Consider the following 25660-nt stretch of genomic DNA (forward strand, 5'->3'; position numbering starts at 1 on the left):
TGTTATCTCCAATCGAAGGAAAGGTAGACCTGATCCTCCATCCAACGAGGCTCGGGATGTCCTTGTAACAGCTAATAAGTTTGTCTAGGTGCTACGAAGCACATTTCTCGCGTGTTTAGTTGGAGGGAATTTTGGAATTTGGCTACTGTAGCACTTTCGTATTTATTTGGCAATTAGTGTTCAATCATGGACTAATTAGACTCAAAACGTTCGTCTCGTAATTTCCCACCAAACTATATAATTAATTTTTTTTCGTCTACATTTAATGCTTCATGCACGTATCACAAGATTCGATGTGATGGGTACTGTAGCACTTTTTGGGAAGTTATTTTAGAACTAAACACGGGCTGCTTATGCATGACGAAGAACATGAAAGAAAATGCTTAGTACTAGAAAATCTGGTTTTTCTTCATGCATAAACTGATCATAACTCAGTTGATTGGTTTTTCTTGTGATGAAACATGTCCACAATAAATCTAAACTTTAACTTGTCATAAATGTTAGCATTTTCCTAACTTTATTTCACAAAGAAACAATGTTATTCATTTAGTGGTACGCAGCTTGCTCATAAATATTGAGACACTTGTGGTGACTTATCAATCTGAAGATTTAGCATAGCTAATCAAAGATGCATATAAGGATGAGCGTGCGTACAAATATGTAACTGTATATACGTATATTATGTTCAGGGGAAAAAATCTTATTACGTGACATGATTACAAAAGTTTGATGTATCGTGTATATCTTTCTTTTGAATAATACATTTACAGATTGATGGATTATGTATTCCCTTCTACCGAACAAACTCTTCGCACATCCACTATCAAACCAAAAAAAACTCCTGACACATCTTACTATACTACGCTTCTTATCACACGGGTTACTGAGATCGGTTGCTGCAGGATAGCCGTGCAGTACTAGTCTACACTACTCGAGTGAAAGGTTTCTAATGTCGCGTTGCTGACCAGCAATTCCTTTGGCTAACCGCGAAGGTAGTGGAAGCAAGTCAGCTGGCGCGGCAGCAGAGGATTTGCTATTCAGTTTTGGATTGAACCACCTCCTTAACGTGAGGCCATTGATCCTCATCCTCCCATGAGACTCCTCCCCCTGGTATGAAATTCCTAATCGCCTCAGGAGAGAGCCAACTGCTTGACCAATTCTGCACAATGTAATCCAAATCAATCTCTTCAAAATGCTATCAGGTTATTTAAATGAATAACTGAGATATATTGTTTTCAGTAAAATTCACAGAGTGTTCCCTAAACTTATACGCCAAAGTCATCTAGATCCCAGACTCGAATTTTGATATTTAGGACTTTGAACTTATACACCAGTGTCATCTAGTTATTGGTACAAACGGGCTCTGACTATATGCCACATCAGCACATATAGCAAGTCAAAGCACATTTGGACCAATCCTAACGCCAAAAACAAGTTCATAAGTTTAGGGACAGAGATGACACCACCATACAAGTTTGTAGATCTACATATCAAAGTTTGAGAGTTAGGAACTCAGACGACGCCATCATAAAAACATGGGAGATCAAATATAAAATTCGAGAGTTTGAGACCTGGATGACACCATCATGCAAGTTTAGGAACTGCTTGTGAATTTTACTCTATTGTTTAAAAAAAATTAAACCAGGATTAATTTGCAAAAGTTAAGCCACAAAATATAAATATGTATAGTACAAGTATCCATATAATAATGGATACAATTTCACCTTCCAGCAAGTTTAAGTGTTTTCTCCTTTTCATCAATGTCAACTTGTTTCTTTTCTGTGGGTAACAAGATTGTCACGTTTGGTAACCTTGAACCTGCATCACTAAGAAACATTAGAACAGAAAAACTAATGTAATATCATACATGAGTACAAAATTCTCCATTTTCTTAATGGTGTTATAGCCTGTGAGGAAATCATAGGATAACCATTTAGTTAGTTACAAGAAATCATAGAACCATGCACATGTGACTAAAAACCGTGTCTACTGTGTTCGGATAATTCAATTGACCGAAATAACAGTCAGTAGTTATACTCATAAAAAATATCCAGATTATATTTGTCTGCTCGCCTTATCAGGAAATGGCCAATAATCTATATTTATATAGTTTACAATCTAAACAAAATTCACAGGAGCACAAATAATCCATTGGCCCTCCATATTTATTGTTTCGCACCATTTGTCCAATGTCAGTGGTGCAAAGCATGAATACTTTGTTTTCTTGATTCACTAGAAAATAGTAGCATAAACACACTATTTGATTTTTTTTTTAATAATCTAGCATTCACCTGCAGCCAGTCGATGCTTCAAAGATCTTAATGTTCTAAGAAGAGATACCTGCAAAATAAAAAATATATATACATAAGACATGCTATCAGCTGCATAAACTGCCTCAACCCCAGCAACAACACAAGTCCATACCACATACTCAAAACTGGAAAAAACAAACACTTGTACTTCTGTCCTCTACGTGATTGGTCCAGAAACTTTAGCCAAATGTCCATGCCATCAGCAGCAACAGATCCATAATTTTAATACAGGGGCTTGCTTTTATATTTTAGATTCCTGAATATCACTGTTTTTATAAACTCTTGATGAGAAAATTCTGAAATAAATAACATGAAAAATACCAGATTGTTGTGAAAGACGACTCGCAGGAGGCCATAGGAAATCACGGTTAGATTAAAGCAACTTGTGTTGATCTAATGGCTACAAACTTTTGATGACGTGGCTAGAAGAGGGGTCTAGGCAACGGGCATGACCAGTACAGCAGAAATCACCACAAAGAAAAATCTAAAAGTGAACCTACAGTAAGCTAACATCTAAGGAGCTGTTTGAGAACACTCCCAGCTCTCAATTTGTATTGAAAATTACTCCTAGGCAGCAAAACGAGTAAAGCACAACTAGATTCTGGTTGGGATGTGACATGAATTGCTTCTCCATTTACACTGCGAGCTAAGGGGTGAAAGCGGTACGAGAAAATCTGATACCGTTTTCTAGTATTATGATACCATTTACTGACCGTTTCTGTTTTTATCAAAAGATGAAAGTTGACATTTTTTTTTAACTCCGTCTATGTTGTCTCAACATAGCAGGTCCCAAGCCCTGGTAAAGGAGGAGGGTTGTGTTAGGCGTGGCGAGCCAACGTTAAATCTAGCCATTCTAATGGAGATGAAACCCGAAAGAAAATCGTTGGGGCGTAACCCTCTTAGCGACGCGCCATATCGGAACCCGGGTATGGTGTTAAATGAGCAAGGGCCGGGTCGTCACCCCCGTGACACGCCGTGTCGCGATCTGGGCACGGTGTCAAGTGATCAAGGATCGGGTCGTCACATCCTTAGTGGCGCGCTACATCGGCGCCCGGGTGTAGTGAAAAATGAGCAAGGGTCTTCACATCTGATTCGACGAGTGCGAAGGGTAAGGAAGCTAGTCGAACCAACTAGGATCCGTTTAGGCAGTTAGAATGTAGGGTCGCTTACAGGTAAGTTAAGAGAATTAGTTGATACCGCGACTAGGAGGCGTGTAAATATATTATGCATTCAAGAGACTAAATGGAAGGGTTAGAAGGCGAAGGAGGTGGACAATACATGTTTCAATCTTTGGTATACAGGTACAGTTGCGAATAGAAATGGAGTAGGAGTTTTGATTGATAAGAGCCTTAAGAATAGTGTGGTGGGAGTGAGAAGGCAAGAAGATAGTATTATCTTAGTCAAGCTTGTCATTAGTGATATGGTCTTGAACGTAATTAGTACGTATGCCCCCCAAGTAGGCCTCGACGAGAGTGCTAAGAGACAGTTCTGGGAAGACTTAGATAGCCTGATTAGAGCTGTACCCAGTAGTGAGAAGCTTTTTATAGGAGGAGATCTTAATGAGCATGTAGGTACTACAAGCGCAGGTTTCGAGGCAGTTCATAGAGGTTTTGGGTATGGTAGTAGGAATCAGGAGGGGGAGAAAGTTCTAGACTTCGCGGTAGCTTTTGACCTGATGATAGCCAATACTTTCTTTAGAAAGAGAGAATCTCATCTAGTGACCTTCAGTAGCGGACAACACTCTAGCCAGATTGACTTTGTCCTCACAAGAAGAAAGGACAAACGAGCATGCTTGGGTTGCAAGGTGATACTAGGGGAGTGTGTTGTTTCTCAACATAAGCTTTTGGTGGCAGACTTTCGTTTTCAGGTGCGTGCCCGTAGGGATAAACAAGCTAAGATTGAAAGAATAAAATGGTGAAAACTAAAAGGGGAGACGTCAGAGGTATTCAGGAAAATGGTTATCAAAGAGGGTTCTTGAAAGGAAGAAGAAGACATAAACAACATGTGGGAGAAGATGGCAACCAACATTCGGAATGTGGCCTCAGAGGTGTGTGGAGTAACCAAAGAAAGTGGAGGCGAGGCTAAAGATACTTGGTGGTGGAACGAGGAAGTCCAAAGGGCTATTTAGGAGAAGAAAGAGTGTTATAGACGCTTGTACCATGACAGGAGTGTGGACAACATAGAGAAGTATAAGGTGGCAAAGAAGACTGCAAAGCGAGCTGTAAGTGTGGCAAATGGTAGAGCGTACGAGGATCTTTACCAACGTTTGAGTACAAAGGAAGGAGAGAAGGACATTTATAGGATGGCTAGAGTTCGTGAGAGAAAGACATGGGACTTCAACCAAGTTAAGTGCATTAAGGATGAAAGGGAGCATCTCTTGGTGAAGGAGGATGAGATCCGACATCGATGGCAAGAGTATTTTGACAAATTATTCAATGGTGAGAATACGGACACAACCTTTCAGTTGGATGACTCTTTTGATGACACCAATAGGCGCTTTGTGCGGAGAATCCAAGAATCTGAGGTCAAAGAGGCGTTGAAAAGGATGAAATGAGGTAAGACGATGGGACCAGATGGTATCCCAATCGAGGTGTGGAGATGTCTCGGGGACATAGCTATAGTATGGCTAACCAAGCTGTTCAACCATATTTTTCGATCGAACAAGATGCCTGATGAGTGGAGGAGAAGTATATTGGTACCGATCTACAAGAATAAAGGGGATATTCAAAGTTGTATTAATTACCGGGGAATTAAGTTGATGAGTCATACTATGAAGCTATGGGAGAGAGTTATCAAGCATCGCTTGAGAGCAATAACGCGGGTCTCTATGAACCAATTTGGTTTCATGCCCGGAAGGTCAACCATGGAAGCCATTTTCTTAATAAGACAAGTTATGGAGCGGTATAGGGAGAAGAAGGACCTACACATGGTTTTTATTGACCTTGGAGAAGGCTTATGATAAAATACCAAGGAATGTTATGTGGTGGGCTTTGGACAAACATAAAGTCCCAACGAAGTACGTCGGGCTCATTAAGGACATGTACAACAATGTTGTGACTAGAGTTCGAACAAGTGATGGAGACACGGATGACTTCCCGATTAGGATAGGACTACATCAAGGGTCAGCTTTGAGCCCTTATTTGTTTGCCTTAGTAATGGATGAGGTCACAAGGGACATACAAGGCGACATCCCTTGGTGTATGCTTTTCGCGGACGATGTAGTGCTAGTTGATGAAAACCGAACATGAGTGAATCAGAAACTAGAGTTATGGCGGGAGACTTTGGAGTCCAAAGGTTTTAGACTCAGTAGAACTAAAACTGAGTATAAGAGATGTGACTTCGGCACTTCTATTCGGGAGGAGGAAGATATTAGTTTGGAAGGTCAAGTAGTGCCTAGGAAGGATACCTTTCGATATTTAGGATCAATGCTATAGAGAGACGGGGATATTGATGAAGATGTTAGCCATAGAATCAAAGCAGGATGGATGAAATGGCGGCAAACATCTGGTGTCCTATGTGACAAAAGGGTACCACAGAAGTTAAAAGGCAAGTTTTATAGGACGGCGATTAGACCTGCTATGTTGTATGGTGTAGAATGTTGGCCTACGAAAAGACGACATGTTCAACAAATAAGTGTCGCGGAAATGCGTATGTTGCGTTGGATTTGCGGTCATACAAGAAGGGATCGAGTTCGGAACGATGATATACGTAATAGATTAGGGGTAGCACCAATTGAAGAGAAGCTTGTCCAACACCGGTTGAGATGGTTTGGACATGTCCAACGGAGACCTCTAGAGGCACCGGTGCGTAGTGGAATCCTAGGCCAGGATAATAACGTGAAGAGAGACAGAGGAAGACCGAAGTTGACTTGGGTAGAGGCAATAAAAGGAGACTTGAAAGGATAGAATATATCCAAAGACTTAGCCTTAGATAGGAGTGCTTGGAAGACAGCTATTCACATGCCTGAACCTTGATTGCTTCTGCTAGGTTTCAACTCTAGCCTACCCCAACTTGTTTGGGACTTAAAGGCTTTGTTATTGTTGTTGTTGTTGATGAAAATTGACATTTTTTTATTTTAGCACAACTATTTTTTGAGTGTTTTCCATTAGTTATTTTGATAGAAACAGGAAGTCTCGATTCTGTATACAGTTTCCAACCATTTTCATCCCTAGCTGGGAGCTAAATAGACCTGCTCATATTTGATCACCACCAGAATCACTTCCCAACTGCTCCCCACCCTGCGCCCCCACCATAATCACTCCAACTCAAAAAAAATATCCTAAAATACAGAAACAAGAAAAAGGACACATCCATGTGTCCTTGAATTGCATTCAGATACAGTTCGCTTATGTGGCATGTTCCAATCAGCAATAGTACCTCGGCTGTGTAGATCTTTAACTTTCTAGCATCAATAAGAATTCGGGTCTCTTTCATGGAAATACTTCCAACTGCTCCTAATGAAGCAGCCTCCTGTGACAAGAAGCCATGCGACTTTCATTAACCTGCATATGTTGAAACAGAGCCATTTTTAATTAAAGATAGCATAATTACCTCCAGTATAGAAAAAGCTCGAATGTCATATTCACCGAATCCTTCGAAAAGTGAATTTATATTTGGGTGTTGTGGAATATCACAACTTATCCCCATGTTTTCAATGAAACTACTCTTCAGAGAAGAGCCATGAGGAAGCCTAAGGCACCCCAACACTTGAGATAAAACATCACTTGAGGGTAGTAGCCCAGCTGAAACTGCCTCGCGATACACCATAACTGCTGAGGAAGTCCTACAGAAAATACAAATATGACTTAGAAAGAACATTGTAAAGTTTTTTTATATAACGAAGAACATTGTAAAGTAATTATTGTAGAGAATTAAGGAACACCTCACACCAGTTAAGGGAGGGGTGACTTCCATATATATAGTCAAGATACAACTTGGAGTACAAGTAAAGTACATACATATCTCTAGTCTATGCATATCCCTAATAGGCACCCACAGTCACAGCCACTAAACAACTGTACACGTAGTCCCTTAGTCATGATGTCCATGAACTGATGTGCAGAGGGGACATGTAGCACTCGAACATAGACGAAGTGGATGTCAGTCTCAATGTGCTTCGTGTGATGATGATGAACCGGATTGGCGGACAACCGTTGCTGAAGGAATCGGGACGTGAAACTCCTGATGCAACTGTCGCAGCCAGCAGCACTCGGCAACTGCATATGCAACAGCCCAATACTCAGCCTCTACACTGGGACGGGACATTGTAGTCTGCCACTTTGAAGACCAGGAGACCAAGTTGTCGCCGAGGGAGATGCAGAAGCCCGAAGTAGAACCAGGAAGATGCAGAAGCCCGAAGTAGAACCAGGAGTCTGGGCAACCTAACCCAGTCGGCGTTGGAGTAGGCAGTGATGGATGACACACCACCAGTGCCTAGGTGGAGACCAGCGTCGAGGGTGCCCTTCACATAGCGTAGAATGCGCTTGATCAGGGCAAGATGTGGCTCTCGTGGGTCGTGCATGAAGAGGCAGACTTGCTGAATGGCGATGTGGCTCTCGTGGGTCTTGCATGAAGAGGCAAACTTGCTGAACAGCGTAGGCGAGGTCAGTCCGAGTCAGCGTGAGGTACCACAGAGCACCAGCCAGACTCCGCTACTCTGAAGGGTCAGCAACGGGGTCGCCTTCAGTAGCGCAGACAGCTTGGACCGGGAGTCAACCGGAGTCGCTGTGCGGTGACACTCAGCCATGCCGGCCCATTGGAGTAGATCGATGGCATACTGTTGCTGCGATAGGAGCAAGCCATCGGCGGAGCGCGTGACGGAGATGTCGAGAAAGTGGAGAGTGCCAAGGTATGTCATGGCGAACTCAGAGCTAAGATGACCGGTGATGCACCACATTAGAGCAATAGAGGATATCGTCGGTACAATGTCATCGATGAGTAGATTGGCAACATCATCTCGATCTTTATAAATAGAGAGACGTGTCGGACTTCACCGTGGAGAAGCCATGCTTGCAGATGTAGTTGGCTAGCACGAATGGTGTCCGGCTTGACAACTAGACTGAAGGTCTCGTCGTAGTCGACGGTCGTGCTGCTGAGAGAAGCCTTGAACAACCCATCAAGCCATGTTGTGGCAAGAGAGCCATCGAAGTGGAACTCCCGTCACGATGTTGGTGCTGAGGGGCCGAGGTATGAGGCGCCAGGTGCCGTTGTCGATGAGCGTCGGGTACTCGTCTGCCATGGCATCACACCAGTTGGGATCAGCCAGCGGGCTGCGGTAGTTAGTTGGTAGTGGCAAAGTCAACATAGCAGAGAGATTCTAGTAGTTGACAGGCGGCGCTACCCCCATTTGTAACCGAGTCATCCGATCAAAGATGGGGTTCGAGGATGCTCTGCATAGGTCACCGCTCTGGAGTGGGTGGCTGGACGACACTTGTCCTAGGGCGACCGGGCCAACAATGGGGGCTAGCTGGGGCGCGTGAACAAGACGAGCCAGCGGAGACAGGCAATTAGCTGAACGGAGCTGTCGGCCTTCTCCAGTCGGCTCTCAAGTCGCTGGCGAAGCTCTGGTAGTGGGGCTAGTGCAAGGAGGCTCCCAAGCATGCAGCTGAAGAAGAACCAGCCCCAGCCGGTCTGTTGGAGAAGACTGCTGGGGCAGGCAACGCTGGTACACCTTGCCGAAGCAGCAATCGTCGGCTGTAGGAGGAGACGTCAGGCGCACCGGTTCCAGTGGATGGCGCAGGTCGGGGCGAGATGTCCAGCAGGCTGAACAACAGGGGCGGCCATGATGATGGCCAGGTCGTCGAGCAACGGCTGCTCGACATCCGAAGACAAGGAAACAACCGAAGAAGAGGGTGGCTACTCTACTCCCAAAGGTGGAGCAACCGACACAGCAGAAGCATCCTGCAACAAAAAGTCAAGTCAAGACGCACCATATGGTGCGGTAGTGAACGAAAACACTGACTCGATGAACACGACATGTCGTGAGATGATCACACGCCTCGTAGAGATATCGAGGCACCGGTAACTGTTGTTGGAAGAGGGATACCCGAGAAATAGGCAAGGTGCGGAACGAGGCACTAGTTTGTGGGGAGTTGTGGCACTAAGGTTAGGGTAACACAGACAGCCAAACACGCGAAGGTGGGAGTACTCAGGTAAAGAGCGATGAAGAAACTGGTACGGCAGTTTGTTGCCAACAGAAGAGGAAGGGCGCCGGTTAAGCACATAAGTGGATGTAGCAAGCGCCTTGGCCCAGTAAGCCAGCGGCATGGAAGGAGGGAGGAGGGTACGGTTGGTGTTGTTGATGGTGCGAAGCATACACTCAGTTTTGCCATATGCTGAGAAGTATAGGAGCAAGAAAGGCAAAGCAAAATGCCACGACAAGACAAGAAGCTAGACATGGAATTATTAACGAACTCAATGCCATTGTCGGCCTAAAAGCACTTGGGAACAAAACCAAACTGAGTCTGAACATAAGCAACAAAATCAACAAAATGACCATAGACTTTGGATTTTTGATGCAATAGAAAGGTCCAGCAAAAATGACCAAATAATATTTATAACCTGAGTGCTAAGGACTGGAGATGTCCACACATCACAATCAACTAGAGCAAAAGGTTCTGATATAATGGAAACTGAGCTAGCAAAGGGCAAGCGCGTGTGTTTGCCTAATTGGCAGGCATGACACAAGAAGCATGCAGCTTTATTAAACGTGATAACTGGCATGTTTTAAGAGAAGTGACAACGGAGTCGACTGGATGACCAAGACGATGATGCCATAGGGTAGACGAGACGGCAAGGTTGCAGCTAGCAGTGGTGGAGGACGAAGTGGATGGTATAGTGTAGAGGTCGCCATTGCAGTGAAGAATCATGTGTCCCGTCCATGGATCCTTAACAGAAAACCAAGGTTGTCAAATTCGATAGAACAATGATTATCACATGTAAATGGATGAATAGAAAGAAGATTGCGCACAATGTCAGGAGCAATCAGAACATTATTGAGATAGAAGGTGTCCGTTGTAGGAAGCATGGAAGTACCACGACTAACAACATGTATAGAATGACCTTTGCCCACAGTGATAGATGGAGGAGGAAGGCGGGTGAGTAATATACCATCCGAAGAAGCCATGTGAGATGTGGCACCGGTGTCCAGGAACCAGGGACTAGTACCCTGAAGTGCCATCTGGTTCAAGGCGGTGATGAGACCGCCTCGTTCCAGCCACCAGCTTGAGGACCCGACTGAAGAGTAAACTGTGGTCGGATCAGCTGGAGCGAATGCCGAGTGTGGCTGCGGAGATGCCCCACGCAGTCCCTATCCACGCCGCTATGGCTCTTGTTGAGGAGGGCGGAACCATTGACCGGCCTGGGGAGGAGCGCGCAGTCCTCCTCGCTGCTGGTGTTGCTACCGACCCCCACCTTTCTTGTTGTTGTGGTTGGAGTTTCTTCCGCCGCCCCCATCGCTGCTACGATGATGGCGGGTGCTCTGCCCCTATGCTATGAGCAGAGGCCCCGCGACATGATATGCCACAGAGAGACAAGCTGGCGACGAGGAGTGTGGACTCACAGGAAACTTTGCCTTCATTAGCTAGGAAAAGTTCCTTGAGGACAAGCTTCTGGGGAGTGGTGTTTAAGTCAGGCAGCAGAGTAGTGTCGGCGATGTTGTTCGCCATGCTAGAGAAGTGCAGGTTGAGGCCACGGAGGAGATTGAGGACCAGCTAGGATAGCGAGATTGCTTGGCCGACATCACTCAGGGCATTAGCGACGGTCTTCATGCGTTGGCAGTACTCGTTGATGGAGAGATCCCCTTGCCTCATAGAAACTGCTCATGCAGGAAGATGGCACGGGGCTCCTTGTTGGCTAGAAAGAGGCCCTCAATGGACCCTATAACAATGCAGCCCATTAGAAGCCTATAGTAGTTGTGAAGGTGGCCGATGTGGCACATGTGCGGCTGTGATTGGTGAGTTTAGTACCAACTTAAAAGTTTAGGAGGGTGAGGGCCAGATTATAATCCTTGTCGCTACAAATGTAGCACCTCCGGGTTAACTCTTTTACACGAAGCGAGGACGAAAGTGTAAGAAAGGTGTTACACGTATGCAGGCCCGTTCCACGTGCGAAACTAGACCATATAAGCAGATTTTGGACGCGGGGTGTTACAGACGGTACCAAGTGGTGGTCTTGGACATCTGCTGCGTATGTGATGTGCCGTCGAGGGCGTCCGCCCTTAAGGGGGGTGAATGTAACACCCCAACCCGTTAAAGCCTGCAGTAGTTGTAAAGTTGGCTCATGAGGCACATGTGGAACATGTGTGGTTGGTGAGTTTAGTACCACCTTTGAAGTTTAGGAACGTAGGACCTTCAAGTTAACCCTTTTACACAAAGCAAGAACGAAAGTGTAAGAGAGGTACTATGCGTATGTAGGCCCATTCCATATGCGGAGCTAGACCTATAAGCAAAATTTGAACACGGGGTGTTACAAACCTAGAGTTTGCATGACGACTGGTTGCCATCCATGGGGAGGTCCTGGACGTCGAGGGTGATGGACCCGAGGAGCCAATTGTGGACACATGCATCGTCCATGACCCCTGGGGGATCATTGCGATTAGCCGGAATAGTCCCGACTATGTGGCCGTGAAGGCCAAACTTCCCCAGCAGGAACTTGAAGAAGGGCACCCACTTGTGGAAGTTTGGATGTTTTAGCTCAAGGACGACAGGGACGTGAGAGCAGACTGCGATCGTTGCATAGGGAGCGACGATCGGCCTGGTGGGAAGGTTGCCCATGGCGCTGCTGGTAGCAGATCAAGTCGTAGAAGAGGTCGACATCACGGCTAATAGGCAGGCACGCACGTAGAAGCAGAGCAGGTAGAGCAAAGGCACACACGCGGAAGACGCACGCGGCGTGGCGGAGGCGCGCGTGGGAGGCCACAGAGGCGGCATGGGAGCAGAGGAGGTGGGCGAGGGCCACTCATGGGAGCAAAGGAGGCCTCGCCCGCAGGAGAGAAGACGTGCGCTGCTTGAGAAGCGCGGAGGTGGGGGCGAGTGCGCGAGCAGAGCGCGTCACACGGAGGCGGCCAGTGGACGCACGGGGGTTCGCACGTGCGGAAGATTGCGAGCAGGGACGCACGGGAGGGAAGCTAGGGCAGAGGCCAGAAGGGAACCCGAGCTCTCGATACCAAAGAATTAGGGAACACCTCGCACCCGTTATGGGAGGGGTGACTTTCATATATATAGTCAAGATACAACTTGGAGTACAAGTACATACATATCTCTAGACTATACATATCCCTAATAATTATAGATACATCTATACAGATCCCTTTCACACGAATTTGTTCAAAAACTATGATCCAATAAACAACGATAAACTCCATGTCTGAGGAAGGATGTGTTAGAATAAGAAGAGTGAATTCTTTCAAATGATAATACAGTCAAAACAGCAACACCAAAATTCCTTCTTCATGGAGACCTTCACCATTGCTGCCTGGCATATCTGGAAGCAGAGAAACAACTTCATTTTTGATAGAGGCCGGCCTTCTTTCTCTTCTTGGAAAAACCTCTTCTGTGAAGAGGCCAAACTTCAAGATTTTAGAATGAGAGATGACAAACGTGCAGCTTTTCTCCTCTCTTTAGATCTTCTCTTAGACCCAAATCCTAGATTAGCACAATGACTATAATACCGTTAACCCCCCCCCCCCCCCCCCCCCCCCCCCCCCTCTCAAATGCAAGGTATATGCAATTGTGTTGCATCTGAAAGAGAGAACACTAAGCACTAGACTTAAGACGCATTACAACACTAATATAAGTGATACATCCAAATTCGAGTCTCTGATATGTTGAGTAAGTCATAAAAAACCTTGCCAAGCCAAGGAGCTGCAAATAGAAACACAAGGATAGAGTCATGACGACGGGCGTGCATTTAGTCAAGAGTCACGAGCTCGCAGAGGAGGCGACAAAGAGTAGCAAGGTTCAAGCGGACATGCAATGCCGCTCAGATCCAGATGGGGTCATTGCCACACACATCCATACAAATCTAAGCCACACAGATTCAGACAGGGTCAGTGCCACACACATCCACACAGGTCTAGGCCGCTCAATTGAAGCAATAGTAGCAGTCAAACGCTACAAGAGGACTAAAAAGGGAGAGCCGCATCGACAATGACACGAAGGTGATAAGTCAAATGGGAATGGTCAACCACAAAGGAAAAGCAGCATTCCGCTGTGTGAAGTTTTGTGGACTCAAATGGTAGAGACAAGTTCAAGGAGAAAGATTAGCGGACTTGGGTGGACGCAATGGGGAAACAGATACTCTGGAGCAACAAGCAACCAGCCAGTACGCATGTTCCAAAACGCAGGCTGAATTCAAATCATGGCCTAACTAGCCCAAATGGAAGAGCGGCACTGCACAATGAATAAGGACTGGTCACTGCAGCAATGAATAAGCACTAGTCCCTAGCAAAGACAGTAAGGAACATGAGTCCAAGGATATGTGCAGGCCCATATGTGGCCCGGAGCAGACCCCATCAGCCCCAAAAAGAAAGCTGCAGCCTCACATGCATACCTTCACAAATGGGGGGGGGGGGGGGGGGGGGGGCAGCTCACAGAATGTGGTGGCGGCGTTGCGTGCAGAGGATGTGGAAACAACGGAAGAGGACTACAGGAGTGCAGCAGAAGGTTGAACTCGATGAGGTCACAAAGCTGGAGCTGAGAGGAGACACAGCACGCAGGGCCGCAGTGTGGCACTGGCGGCAGGAGACCATGGAGCTGAGGGCGAGCTGCTCCGGCCACAACATCGTTAGTGGATGGTGAGCCACGGCCAGCGGCTCCCTCATAGAGAGGCGCAGCACAAGGCCAGGTGCACGCAGGACCGGCGTGGCTGCTCACCCGGATAGCCACTGGGGTGGTCGATGCTAGAGATGGGCCGTGTGTGGAGGTGAAAGGCCCTGCGCTTGTGAGACCAGCATGGCAGGTGCCACGGACGAGGGCGAGCATGGTGGCCACGGGCGGGTGCGTTCTCAGGGAGGCGCAGATCTGGCACTGGTGAGAGCAGATGCCCACAAGGGGTGCGAAGGTGGCAACAGTGGCGGAGTGATGAGGGACATAAATTAGATGATTCATCAACATTCAAGTACCAAGACTCAAACCAGATTTTGACATCAAGAGTTAGAAGAGAAAACTTATTTTGCTTCTAAGAACAAGAAGTCAATTTGAACTTTAGCACTATAGAAATATCACTTCGTCTCAATCCACTTGACGCAATAGAGACAAAATTGGTTTTTACTACTATATTACTAGTTTGATCAAGAAACATCTTGAATCTTAGTTGTCTATGAGATACACATGAGTTGTTCCAGAGTATCTGTTTCCCCGTTGCGTCCACCCAAGTCCGCTAATCTTTCTCCTTGGGTTGTCTAATATGAGTTGTCTAGTTGTCATATTAGTTGTATATGAGTTGTGTAAGGTTTGGAGTCTATAAATAGAGGCCTATAACCTCTAGTTTTGTAACCATGACTTATGTACTCTTTACCATATGAAATATAACTTGTTGTTTCTATTGTAAATCTTGGACTAGATCTCTTCTTTGAGCTTTGGATTCAGTTCTTGCTGTCCATGGATTCAGACTGCCCTAAGGGCTTTGTTTATTAGCACGTTGAAGCTGTTCCTTCAACATATTGTGCTAATTCTACACAACAGCACCTTCGAGTTGTTCCTCCAAAATAGTGTGCTGCACCACAGAGCTTGGACAGAAGAGAGGGGGCCAATACTTCATGAAATGGAAGTAGAGGGGGCCAGATTAGTATTTTATTAGCACTTAGAATGAAATTAAGCACTCCATTAAGAATTTGTCTAGCTTAGGCGTGACCAAGGCCCTCTCTGGTCCAAACGTCACTAGTGGCGAGATAGAGCACAAGGGAGAATGAATGTGGAGTTCGATTAATGCCCGACAGCGACAGACCTGCTCCCAAGGATGATGGATCAATGCCTGACAGCGTTCGCCCTGAGCTTGGGGGCGACGAATCGAGGACAACGTTGAGCACGGGGAGGATCTCTTGCTGCTGCTACACAAACAGGAACAGAAATGGAAAGGGTTGGGTTGGGCTGGGTTTGTTGCTGTCCCTAGGAGTGGAGTTCATCAGTTCGATCATCCCAGTGGCAGCACAACAGAAGATTTTCTTGGACCTAGAGAAGAACCAAAGCTCTTGATACCATGATAGAATACGAGAAGAGGAGGAATGGATGAAAAGTCAGTTGTATTGAACAGCCCCAAATGGAGACCCTAGACTAGTATAATGACTATAACACCCTTAAAAGGATGATTGATTCATATGACATTCATGTATGTAGAAAGACTAGAATGTTTAATGTAGATGAGTGAATGATTCTACTGCTTGATTACAGTCAATCTTAATCTACCACATGGAGATTTCCCATATACTCTTAACAATGTAAAGGTGTGGTTTTTGCTGCTGCCATGCTGATTGAGGATGATGCATGACATTCATGAGGGATGACAATTGACTGCGGCCCATTTTTAAGGACTAGGCTACTCGAAAATCACATTGCACTACACATCTAGTGGTAACTACACTTGATCGCATATCAACATGGCTTCCTGGTTGCTGAAACCTTTTTAGTTTGCTCCAGCATAGCCTATATACTCCTCAACATCATGGACCTCATCCTAGACTAGCTGCAAAGGCCAACCAGAACTTGTTTTACAGCAAAAAAAAATATTTGAGAAAGTAAAACAAGTTTTCATCTACTATGTAAAGGCTCTGTCAACTATGTATGGTTGTTCCATGTCAATTTAGTTTAAGCGGTAATCTAAACAACTGAACCAAGCATTAGGTTCTGAATACATATTAGAGACTATAAGACGGTCTAACGAGACCGTGAGAAGCATACCATTTGTTGTCAATCTGTGGTTTCCCTGAGCTGAAGTTGACAATAATATTTCCAAGTGAGAAATCATTGTCGAACATTTGAAGACACAAACCTGAAGAGAAGTCATGTCAGTAGGAAGACCGAAAGACAAGAGTAGTTCAATTTCAAATATAGCAGCAGAACCAAGGTTCTTAAGGCGGTAAGGTGAGACATGGAGAACCACCCATTTCCAATCACCTAGGTGACGCGTCGATCATAAAGTGAGGCAAGGCAACGTCATATGATTATAAGAAACTTCAGAGCAGCAGCATGGAGGAAGGAAAAAAGGAAAAGAAAAAAGAAAAAAGAAAAGAAAAGAAGGACAAGACACTAAGAAAGGCCCAGTCCACCAGCCAGCCCATATATCTTTCCTGGCATGTTGTCTGACCTATCTGTTACCCGTAGCCCTCTCCAAATCATCAACAAGCATTCCAGCACCACAGCCACTGCCCCTCTCTGCGTGACTCTACCTCCATCCCTCCTTCTCCAGTTCTTATGCACTGCTGCCGCACACAACAATTCCCTCTAATCCTACCTCTCCGGCTCTCCCCCTCCCTTTGCTCACTCCTGGTGCCGCCCCACTTCCAGATCCCCTGCAATCGTCTGCAGATCACAGATCAAGAGCTTCTGACTGCTGCTGGCTGCTGCACCTCCCAGATGTCCGAGGTTGCAGAAGTTTGCGATGGCCATAGCATCTGGAGTCAATGGGGATGGGAGAAGAGAAGAGTGCTTGGCCTTCCCAGTCCTCCTCCAGTTCATCCCCTATCTCTTCCGCCTTCCCTCCTCTCGCATTTTGCTGATTTTTTGTCATGGCAACGGGGACGCCCAGGTTTTATTAGCACTTGGATGCCTGACAACTAGGCTACGCCATAAAATCCTTGAGCACAACAAATAAAAAGACTCCCAGTAGACGGACACAAAATAAAAAGGGCAAATAAGTAGGTTGAAGAAACAAAAAAAAATGCAAGTTCTCCTATAATATAACATCAAAAGGTGGGGAAACAACCTTACCAGTAAGAGAACCAATAATGGTGGGATTGATGCCAATGCCATCCATTTTTAATTGTTCAAACAAATCCAAACCTAGTTGTGCTTCACCATTTCTACATGTCAGCTGTTAGTATCTGAAGAACACAATAAATTAAATTGAAAGGTGAAGTTCATGCTCAGAATTATTACCTTTCGCAAGCAACAAATAAGACTGAGTACGTTATCTCATTTGGATGGACCCCTAATCTGTTCATCTCATTAAGGATATCAACAGCCTTTAAGACCTGATCACCATCACCTGTAGTTTCATTTCATGGTCAATAAAAAACATGGAAACATCATTATTTGCACACATAAAGGACAAGATTCAAATGAAAAGGACAACTAGCCATTATGCGTGTTCATGCAATGTAAATCCCATGGATTCTCCTTAATTTGTGACTCGGACAACTGAACTCGAAAACTAACTCAGTATATCCTTAAACTTGAATGAAGCCACATTTAGGTCAGGGAAACCCTCGCAGACTATAGCGAACAGGTCTGTGGTCCAGTGGTAGGCCTGTCCAATGGGACGCTACCCACCAGGTTCAAACCCTGGTGATCGCACCTTTTTCTGGAAATTTTCCAGAAATTTCAGGGTACACGCATGCGTGCGCGTTCAGGTGCTGGAGGCGACGTCGCCTCCCAATCTCTTCTTTGCGTGTGTACGGACACGCACGCTTCTGTGTGCGTGTGGTGTGAGTGTGGAATGTGTGGGTTGTGTACGTCCAAAGTTGTACCCGATCAAAAAAAAAAACTCGCTGACTATAGCAGTTATGTATAGAGAATTTTCACTAGATAATGTGTAAGTTTGTGATGCCACTTTCATATCTCTACTAATTTGTCACATCAGCTTTTTTAGATAACTGAAAGATAGATTAGGTATAAATGCTTAAAATTTGGTATAGCTGGCCTTCTAAACAGGTAGTGGCGAGAAGCTAGGCTACTGCCTATGTGAGGTCAAATCAACTTAGGAGCCACTCCTTTTCTTAGGCAAGCTAGGGGCTAGGCTAACCCCAACCAACACACCAGTGCCTGGTGATTTGTTTACATAGGAGAAATTTAGACATACACAGAGAGGTGATCAAAGCATTCATCATTGAAACTGATGGGGTCAATTTAATAGACTTGATCTCCTCATATAGCTGCAGTGCCTTCTTCCAGTCCTCCGCCTGAAACAGCAGTCCTCAAATCATGATGTGCTAAAAGGAATATTGGTAATATATCAGTGAATTAGGAAGGGGGAAAAAAGGAATGTAACATGCAAGTAACAAGACAGAGTTACCTATGCAAGTTATACATTACTTACAAAAATATAGAATTATTGAACAACATGCATGTCAGTTAAAATCCTAGATGTGCTTTCCATGCAACAGTATACACAACTTACATTACAGCAAGCCCCCATTAACGAACTGTATGCAATTGTTCCAACAAGTAAACCTTTTGCTCTTGCATCTTTCATTATTTCAAAGGCAGCATCTGCCCTCCTAGCATGGCCAGCTACATCGACTAGAGCACTCAAAAACATCTGTAGTTCACGAAAATAAAAAAAAAAACAAATAAATAAGACAAAGGGAGCACATTAGTTTTTTCATACTTTAAGGTTATCAGCAACAAATAGCACCTCATCAGGTTTTACTCCAATCTTGTTCATATCTTCATATATCTTCAGTGCAAACCCTAAATCACCAGTCAAGCTACAGCTTCTTAATGCGATTGTGTAAACTTCTGGGGTACCCTTTATATTATACTCCTGAAGCATTTTGTACACCTCACGAGCTCTATCAGCCTATAGGAACAAGATGAACACAACTTGATTTTGGATACATATACTACATTTCCAATTTTGCATTTTCAAAACAATGTTTAATCTGTAAAGAACCTGGCCCGCCTGAATACATGTCTTCATCAGCGCTCCAACAGTAACATGATCAGGAATGATTGGTTTGGATCCTTTAGATTCCGAGGATTGTGCTGTCATTTCTGATAAAACATCAAATGCCCGAGCCACAGCTCCAGATTCACCACATGCACTGATCAAAGCATTGAAGACAACTCGATCTGGCTTCACCTTCTACTGCAGGTACGACCCAGTAAGTTTAACAAGTATGAAACCCTTATAGAGGGTTATAGACTGCTATAGCTTCAGTAACATTTATATAGCCAAAGTGCGAGCACATCTAACATCAAATCCATCAGACAAAACAGTATCACCTTTGAACTCATAATCCCATATGCACCAAATGCTTTAGCCACTTGCCCAGCTCTAGCACAGCCATCAATTAATGCACTGTATGTGTTAACATTTGGCTCTATACCAGCACTGACCATCTCATGAAATACCTGAAATATAAATATAGAGTGTCTATTACTAAATTTTAAAAGGAAATCACCTGTATCTAACTATGTGGCTTAGTTACCTCAAACATGGCATCAACTTTTCCACACTTTGCGCAAGTTGATATCAGCGTTGTGTAAAGTTTACAATCAGGTTTTAGCCCAGCTTCCTTTAGGAGCTCCATAACTTGGAGCGCTCCTATATAAAGGTAAAAAATATTTGGTCATGTTCCATGCTTCCGTGCCAACTCTGGCACATTTGACAAGAAATGCTAAAACTTCAAGGTTAGAGAAGTTACCGTCAAAATCTAGTGAACTAGCACACACTGACAAAAGCATATTGAAGGTACTTATTTTGGGGTTGCCAATCAATCTGCAAAAGCGAAGAGCTTCCAAGACAGCTCTTTCCTTCTTACACATACTGAAAAAGCTGGCATGGTGTATCTAAAAACAAATGGAAATTAGAAGTTTGAAGACATTTATAGGAAAAAGAGTAAATCATCTCCTCCACTCTTTGAAGTTGTGTCATTTTGACCATGAGCCCCACACCCCTCCACCCTACAAACACAAAAAAGGAGCCTAGTTTTGGACGTTGTACTGTCCTAGTAGGCACTAAAATACTAAATTGCTGAACATGGCATCTTGGTAGACAGTGGTCAGCATCAAATGTCTAGTCCTACCTCCATCATATCTTCGTCCTCTTCGTCATGAAAGGCAATTAAAACTCCATCACCGGGATGTTCCAGATCATGGATTCTGGGAACCAACAAAATAGATACGCAGCCCAACGAAGATCTGGAGCTCCTATTTCCTTCTCACGAGAATAGGACCTCCCCAAACCTGGCACGGTGGTTTAACCAGCTTCTCAGAGATCACCAAACCTGAGCCCCCATCCCAAATGGTAAGCATTGCACCTGGTATCCCCAAGGCCAAACCCTTCGCTCAAGAGAAAGCAACACAATAGCACTCGCCAGAGCCTAATAAGCTGCCACCACTGAACTCAGTAGGTAGTGGCAAGCTGGCAGCAACCAAATAGGCAGAACTGAGAGTCTGAGACAAGGCTCAATCATGAATGACACTTCAGCTCAAGCACACAGAGAAAAGGAGATGAAGGTAAAAAGACAAGAAAGAGAGAAGAGATGAAAAATAGCCTGGCATGTGGTTCTAAACATGTTCCGAATTGAGTTCCTTCCATTGGAACTGACCTGTTGCCATGTCACATAATCAAGATGATTTAAGTTCAGGGGATTATTTGTTCCAGAATCAATAGTTGAAGGATGAACATTAGACGGTTCCATAGTGCATGATTAGAATTAGAGAATCCTTATGTTAAAAAAAAGAATTAGAGAATCTTAGAATTGGATAATATATACTTTTATTTGTTACAAAAGGCCAATTGTAAAACTAAAAAAGGGCGTACCCAGTGCAGAGAGCTCCCGCTTTGTGCAGGGTCTAGGGAAGGGTGTTGGCAAGCCTTACCCTCGCCTGTGCAATGCGAGGAGACCGCGACTCGATCCTGGGACCTTCCGGTCACAGGCGGTAAGACTCTACCGCTTGCACCAGACCCGCCCTTCGCCAATTGTAAAACTCATGCCCATAAAAAAATAAACTATCAGAAAAGGTAATTTACCTTCTTCATATCAAGCAGTCCATTTTGTTCCATGCTTTCTAACAAATCCATGCAGTCCTTCAACCTGAAAATACCAAATAGATGTTTAAACCAGAAAATTTGCATCATCAGAAATTAACACTGCATAGGGTTAACTGGAGCTCCAGGCATAGAAGTGTCACAATGATTATCCATAAAATATGTTACCTTCCATCAATTAAGAAACTATTGTATATCCTCAAGTAATCTAATGTATCCTTTGTGCCCTTCGATCCCCCTCTCTTTACTGGAGCGAAGTTATCTGGATTCTCCTTGTTTAGCATGTTAGAAATGTTCCAACCACCATCATGGCCCTTCACAGCTTTCACTTGTTTACTCACTGGAACTTCCCTTAAGCATGCAACTGGAGCAAAGCATCCTGAATATAGAGTATGCTTCAGAGGAAATAGGCCAAAATCATTCCAGAGGAGATATGAAAAATAAATAAATTATTTCAGCAGACTAAGTACCAAGAAGAATACATGAATTCAAAAGTAAAACCTGCTGGCAAATAAGAGCTCCCTGCATTAGAGTAGGTCAATTCGATCACTTTCCCAGGTTCAAGTAAATTGCAGTAGCTGGCCAGGGGAACAGAATTAAGATGATCTTCTTCTACTCTTTCAAAGGATGAAAGGGATGTAAAATCAAGATGTTCCTCTTGATCACTCTGAGGGCATCCAACTAAATAAGCATCCTTGGTATCCATTTGCTTATCATTATGACCTTGACTATTTTGTGCCTCTTTCTTTTGTCCTGAAAGGGATAAAAACTGATATGGTAGCCCAGCTACCCGGCCTGTTCTGTTAGATAAATACTTGGATTTATCTTGCCCTTGTGATACAGAATGTGGCATCACAGGAAGACTTGTATCCATTTCTATGGAATCTATTTGCAGTTGGAGTTGAGCAACTAACTTCTTCAGGTCTAGAAATATATAACGGTATATCCGGAGATATCCCAGGAGTAATTACAGAACAAGCCTGTGTTTCTTTATGTACAGTGTTTGCACAGGGAAAGTTACCAGCCTTGGGATGCATTTCATCAACAGATATTCTTCCAGAAACACAAGGCTCTGAAAGCCAGTGACTATCCTGAGTTAGTTGTGCTTCCAAATTACTGTTACACATTGCTTTTGATGGACCAAGGGCCTTATTTACATTAATTTTGCCATGTTCATGTAAAACCTGCGAAATTAGAAGATCGATCCGAGTTAGCAAATAGTTTCTGTAATGCAATGCTCAAAAACTGATGTAGTGTTCCGTTAGCACAATTCTCAAAAAAAAGGAAAGGGAGAGAGTTTTTAAAAGGCAGAAAACACTATGTTGCAAAATCAATTCAAGCAACTCTGCCTCCAGACTATGTAACATTAACTAAATAATTGTGCAAAAAGCATTAATCCACGAAATCGCTACTACAAGCTCACCTCCGGGAAATCCCCGTGCCTCGCACTGCGCCACCGCAGCCATATCAGCTGCAGAGCGGTGAGGAGAGCAACCGCCGCCAAGCTAACGAGCGAGGCCCCGCCGAGCAGCACTTCCGCCTGCTCGGGGCTTGACGCGCAGCAGGTTGTCCTACAGCGGGCGCGGGAGCCGGGTCCCAGCAGCGGCGGCTGGAGCAAAAGGCAACCCCCACCCCAAATCGCGAAGCCGTGGCGGTGGCCAGAGGGACGGCGAAGAGGGAGGTGGAGGAAGCGCGGCGGGGCAGCCAGCAGCGGGAGGAGCGCTGCAGGGGCGGAAGCGTAGGAGGCGGAGGCCTCCATTGCCGGGGAGGAGTGGCCGAGTGAGTGAGGTTTAGGATGATGATGATGATGATGAAACGTTGGTAAAGCGTATATATGGCTCAAGCTCGTGGAATTACTAGGGGAAGCTGCGTCCACAGGAGAATGAATTTTGAGATTTTTAGCAGTCAAACGGTTTAAATTTTAGCTAAAATTATATAAAAAAATACTAACACTCACGACACAAAATAAATATCATTAGATTAGTAACAGAAAATATCTTTATAATAAATTATTTGTAGACATAAATGTTAATACTATTTACTGTAAACTTAGTCAAACTTGAACTACCAGTACTATTCCTATAATTACATTTTTTTACGGACGGAGATAGTATTTTTAGTTAACACTAGCAAATGTGTCCATGCGTTACAATGAGTCACTTTTTCTCGAGACTTCCAAGAATAACCACGAGACTTAGGGTCTACTTGATTTATAACCACAATTTTTCACGTCATAAGTTTGTCACTTTATAGTTTTTTAGGTAGTTGTTCGGTTCACTGTCACCACTATGGTAGTGCCACATTTTCTTAGCTGTAACAGAATCGTTCAATTTATAAGAGCACAAGTACAGCCCGTAAGCAGTCGTACTATCATACTTGAGCCCATATATAATCCGGCAGTCCGTCGAATACCACGAAGGATCTCGATTCATTGCCAATATACAACCAAGATCGTATATGATTCAACATATATGTCACATGTTACATAGAGTTCACAAATACATTGCCATACATGAGATTGCGATTAAAGTTATTATAAATCAAGTTTAAATAAAATAGTAGCGGAAGTAAAGTAATTTTTAAACCAACATCTCACACCATTGTTCAAATACATGCCAGTCCGTGATCACAACCAACAAAAGCATCATAGATTAGATATGTAAATAGAAGTGTCTTATCCGAGGCCTACTCCTCGTCCACAGCGGGACAGAAGCAATTATTACAGTAGGCATGAAAGACTGTGTTACCTGCAACAAGTGGTAAAATAAACCCTGAGCATAAGAAGATACTCAGCTAGACTTACCCGTCATAAACCAAAAATAAAGTGACTACAAGGATCATACAAGGACTTTATAAGTGAAGCTAGATTGACAATATTTTGCATAAAAAGCCACTAATTCAGCTATACATTTTATAATTCAATCACCAAGTTAATTATAGCTACTAATCTCTAGATTAGCAACTAACCTGTGCCAAACATGTGGTATATCATTGAGTAGCATAACAATAGTAACCATAGCCGGTGTAATAATTCTATATTCATTATAACCATCAAATTTCATAGTTCAATTACTATGATGTTGGAGCTAGTCAAGTTTCTCACTATCTGAAGAGACGGCGATTCGAATCGGTTGCAACCAGCTGGGTAGTTATTCCTAACATAAACCCAGGCCTACCAGCCACGGTAGCCTTAAGTCATCTTTGGTATAATTCAGGTCCACATTTTATGGGTTTGATCAGCACCGCACAACCAGGGACAACCAGCTGCTAGGACGATCAGGACTACCCTGCCCTTGGGCTCACGTCTGGCTCCCCGCACATCCTTACTACCATCTAGACTGCACACTTTAATAGAACAAGGCCCGATCTGAGTTGAGCTACTCGACTTCGCGATCGGAACGAGTTATCCTGGCCAGCTAAGTGAGAGGCATGTGTTTAATCTCGATAGAAGTACCAACAATGGTACGGTCCTTAATCGATACGGACAGGACCAACATAGCCAACCCAATACCATTGCATATAAGTTCTCGTCCGGTCTCCACTTAATAACACCCCATGGTTATTTTTCACGATAGAAAATATAGCTTACTATGCTCCGGTATCCACCTGTATCTCGCAGGTGACAGGAAATCACCCGACTTCTATCGGTCTAAGCATGGCTAAGCATATGTTCACTCCTAGACCTACATAGGGTTCAAGGTATATTTCTAGGCAAGGTAGTTCTATGCATTAAGTGTTTTTAATCAACTCTTATAACCTAATGCATCAAACATAAATAACTTAAGTGATATTTGTAAAAATATAAGAGGCTTAGAATGCTCCGGGGCTTGTCTTTCAGGAAGGATGTAGGCCTATGATCGGGGCTTTCCTTTTCAACATATTTTGCAACCACTTTCCCACTGCTGTTGTTCCTCAAAACAAAGCATGATGTCAAGCTTTGTCGAGGTGCATGTCTTTGGTTGATAGGCATATTTATTCCTGGTGGCCCACACTGATTCCTTAGGCTTTTAGAAAACCTATTTCTCCTAGTACACCTTCTTCTTGGGCTTAGTTTGATCAGGAGCAGAATTGGTAGCCTTCCCATTTTTATGGGGCACAGCACTGCCGCCCTTCACTACGGCACTGCCGCTGCGCGACGCTGTCGCTCGAGTACGCTGCATTGTCATGGTCTATGTAGGCTGATCTATACCAATTTTGCCCTTCCTCTCAAACTACACACACTCATAGCCATTCACTATCCTTCTTCCTTTTGTCTTGGCTCCTTTTGTGTGACCGAGCCCATGCTTAATTGAGGGATGTCTTTCTTGCTTGAATTGTGGCCCTTTTGATTCATCAACCTTATTGTCATTAGATTGGGTCACACTTATCCACCCTTTTTCAATGACTTCATTGAGCCTAGCAATCTTATTTCTCATAGC

At 44.3% G+C, this 25660-nt stretch overlaps 1 protein-coding gene across 1 annotated transcript; it reads right to left on the bottom strand.

The window, feature by feature from the left end:
- Positions 1–669: 669 nt before the first annotated feature.
- Positions 670–23031, bottom strand: LOC136538178 (pentatricopeptide repeat-containing protein MRL1, chloroplastic-like). The gene is given in 20 exon segments (XM_066530162.1): positions 670–1159; positions 1725–1818; positions 2292–2340; positions 6690–6782; positions 6864–7095; positions 16208–16298; positions 17237–17328; positions 17405–17513; positions 18327–18426; positions 18645–18785; positions 18882–19046; positions 19140–19331; positions 19472–19600; positions 19678–19793; positions 19894–20038; positions 21225–21288; positions 21411–21621; positions 21744–22128; positions 22130–22426; positions 22666–23031. Coding segments are annotated over 20 exon segments (3273 nt in total). The 5' UTR covers positions 23002–23031; the 3' UTR covers positions 670–927.
- Positions 23032–25660: the final 2629 nt, after the last annotated feature.

The sequence above is a fragment of the Miscanthus floridulus genome, chromosome 1, assembly GCF_019320115.1.
Source record: "Miscanthus floridulus cultivar M001 chromosome 1, ASM1932011v1, whole genome shotgun sequence".
Lineage (NCBI taxonomy): Eukaryota > Viridiplantae > Streptophyta > Magnoliopsida > Poales > Poaceae > Miscanthus > Miscanthus floridulus.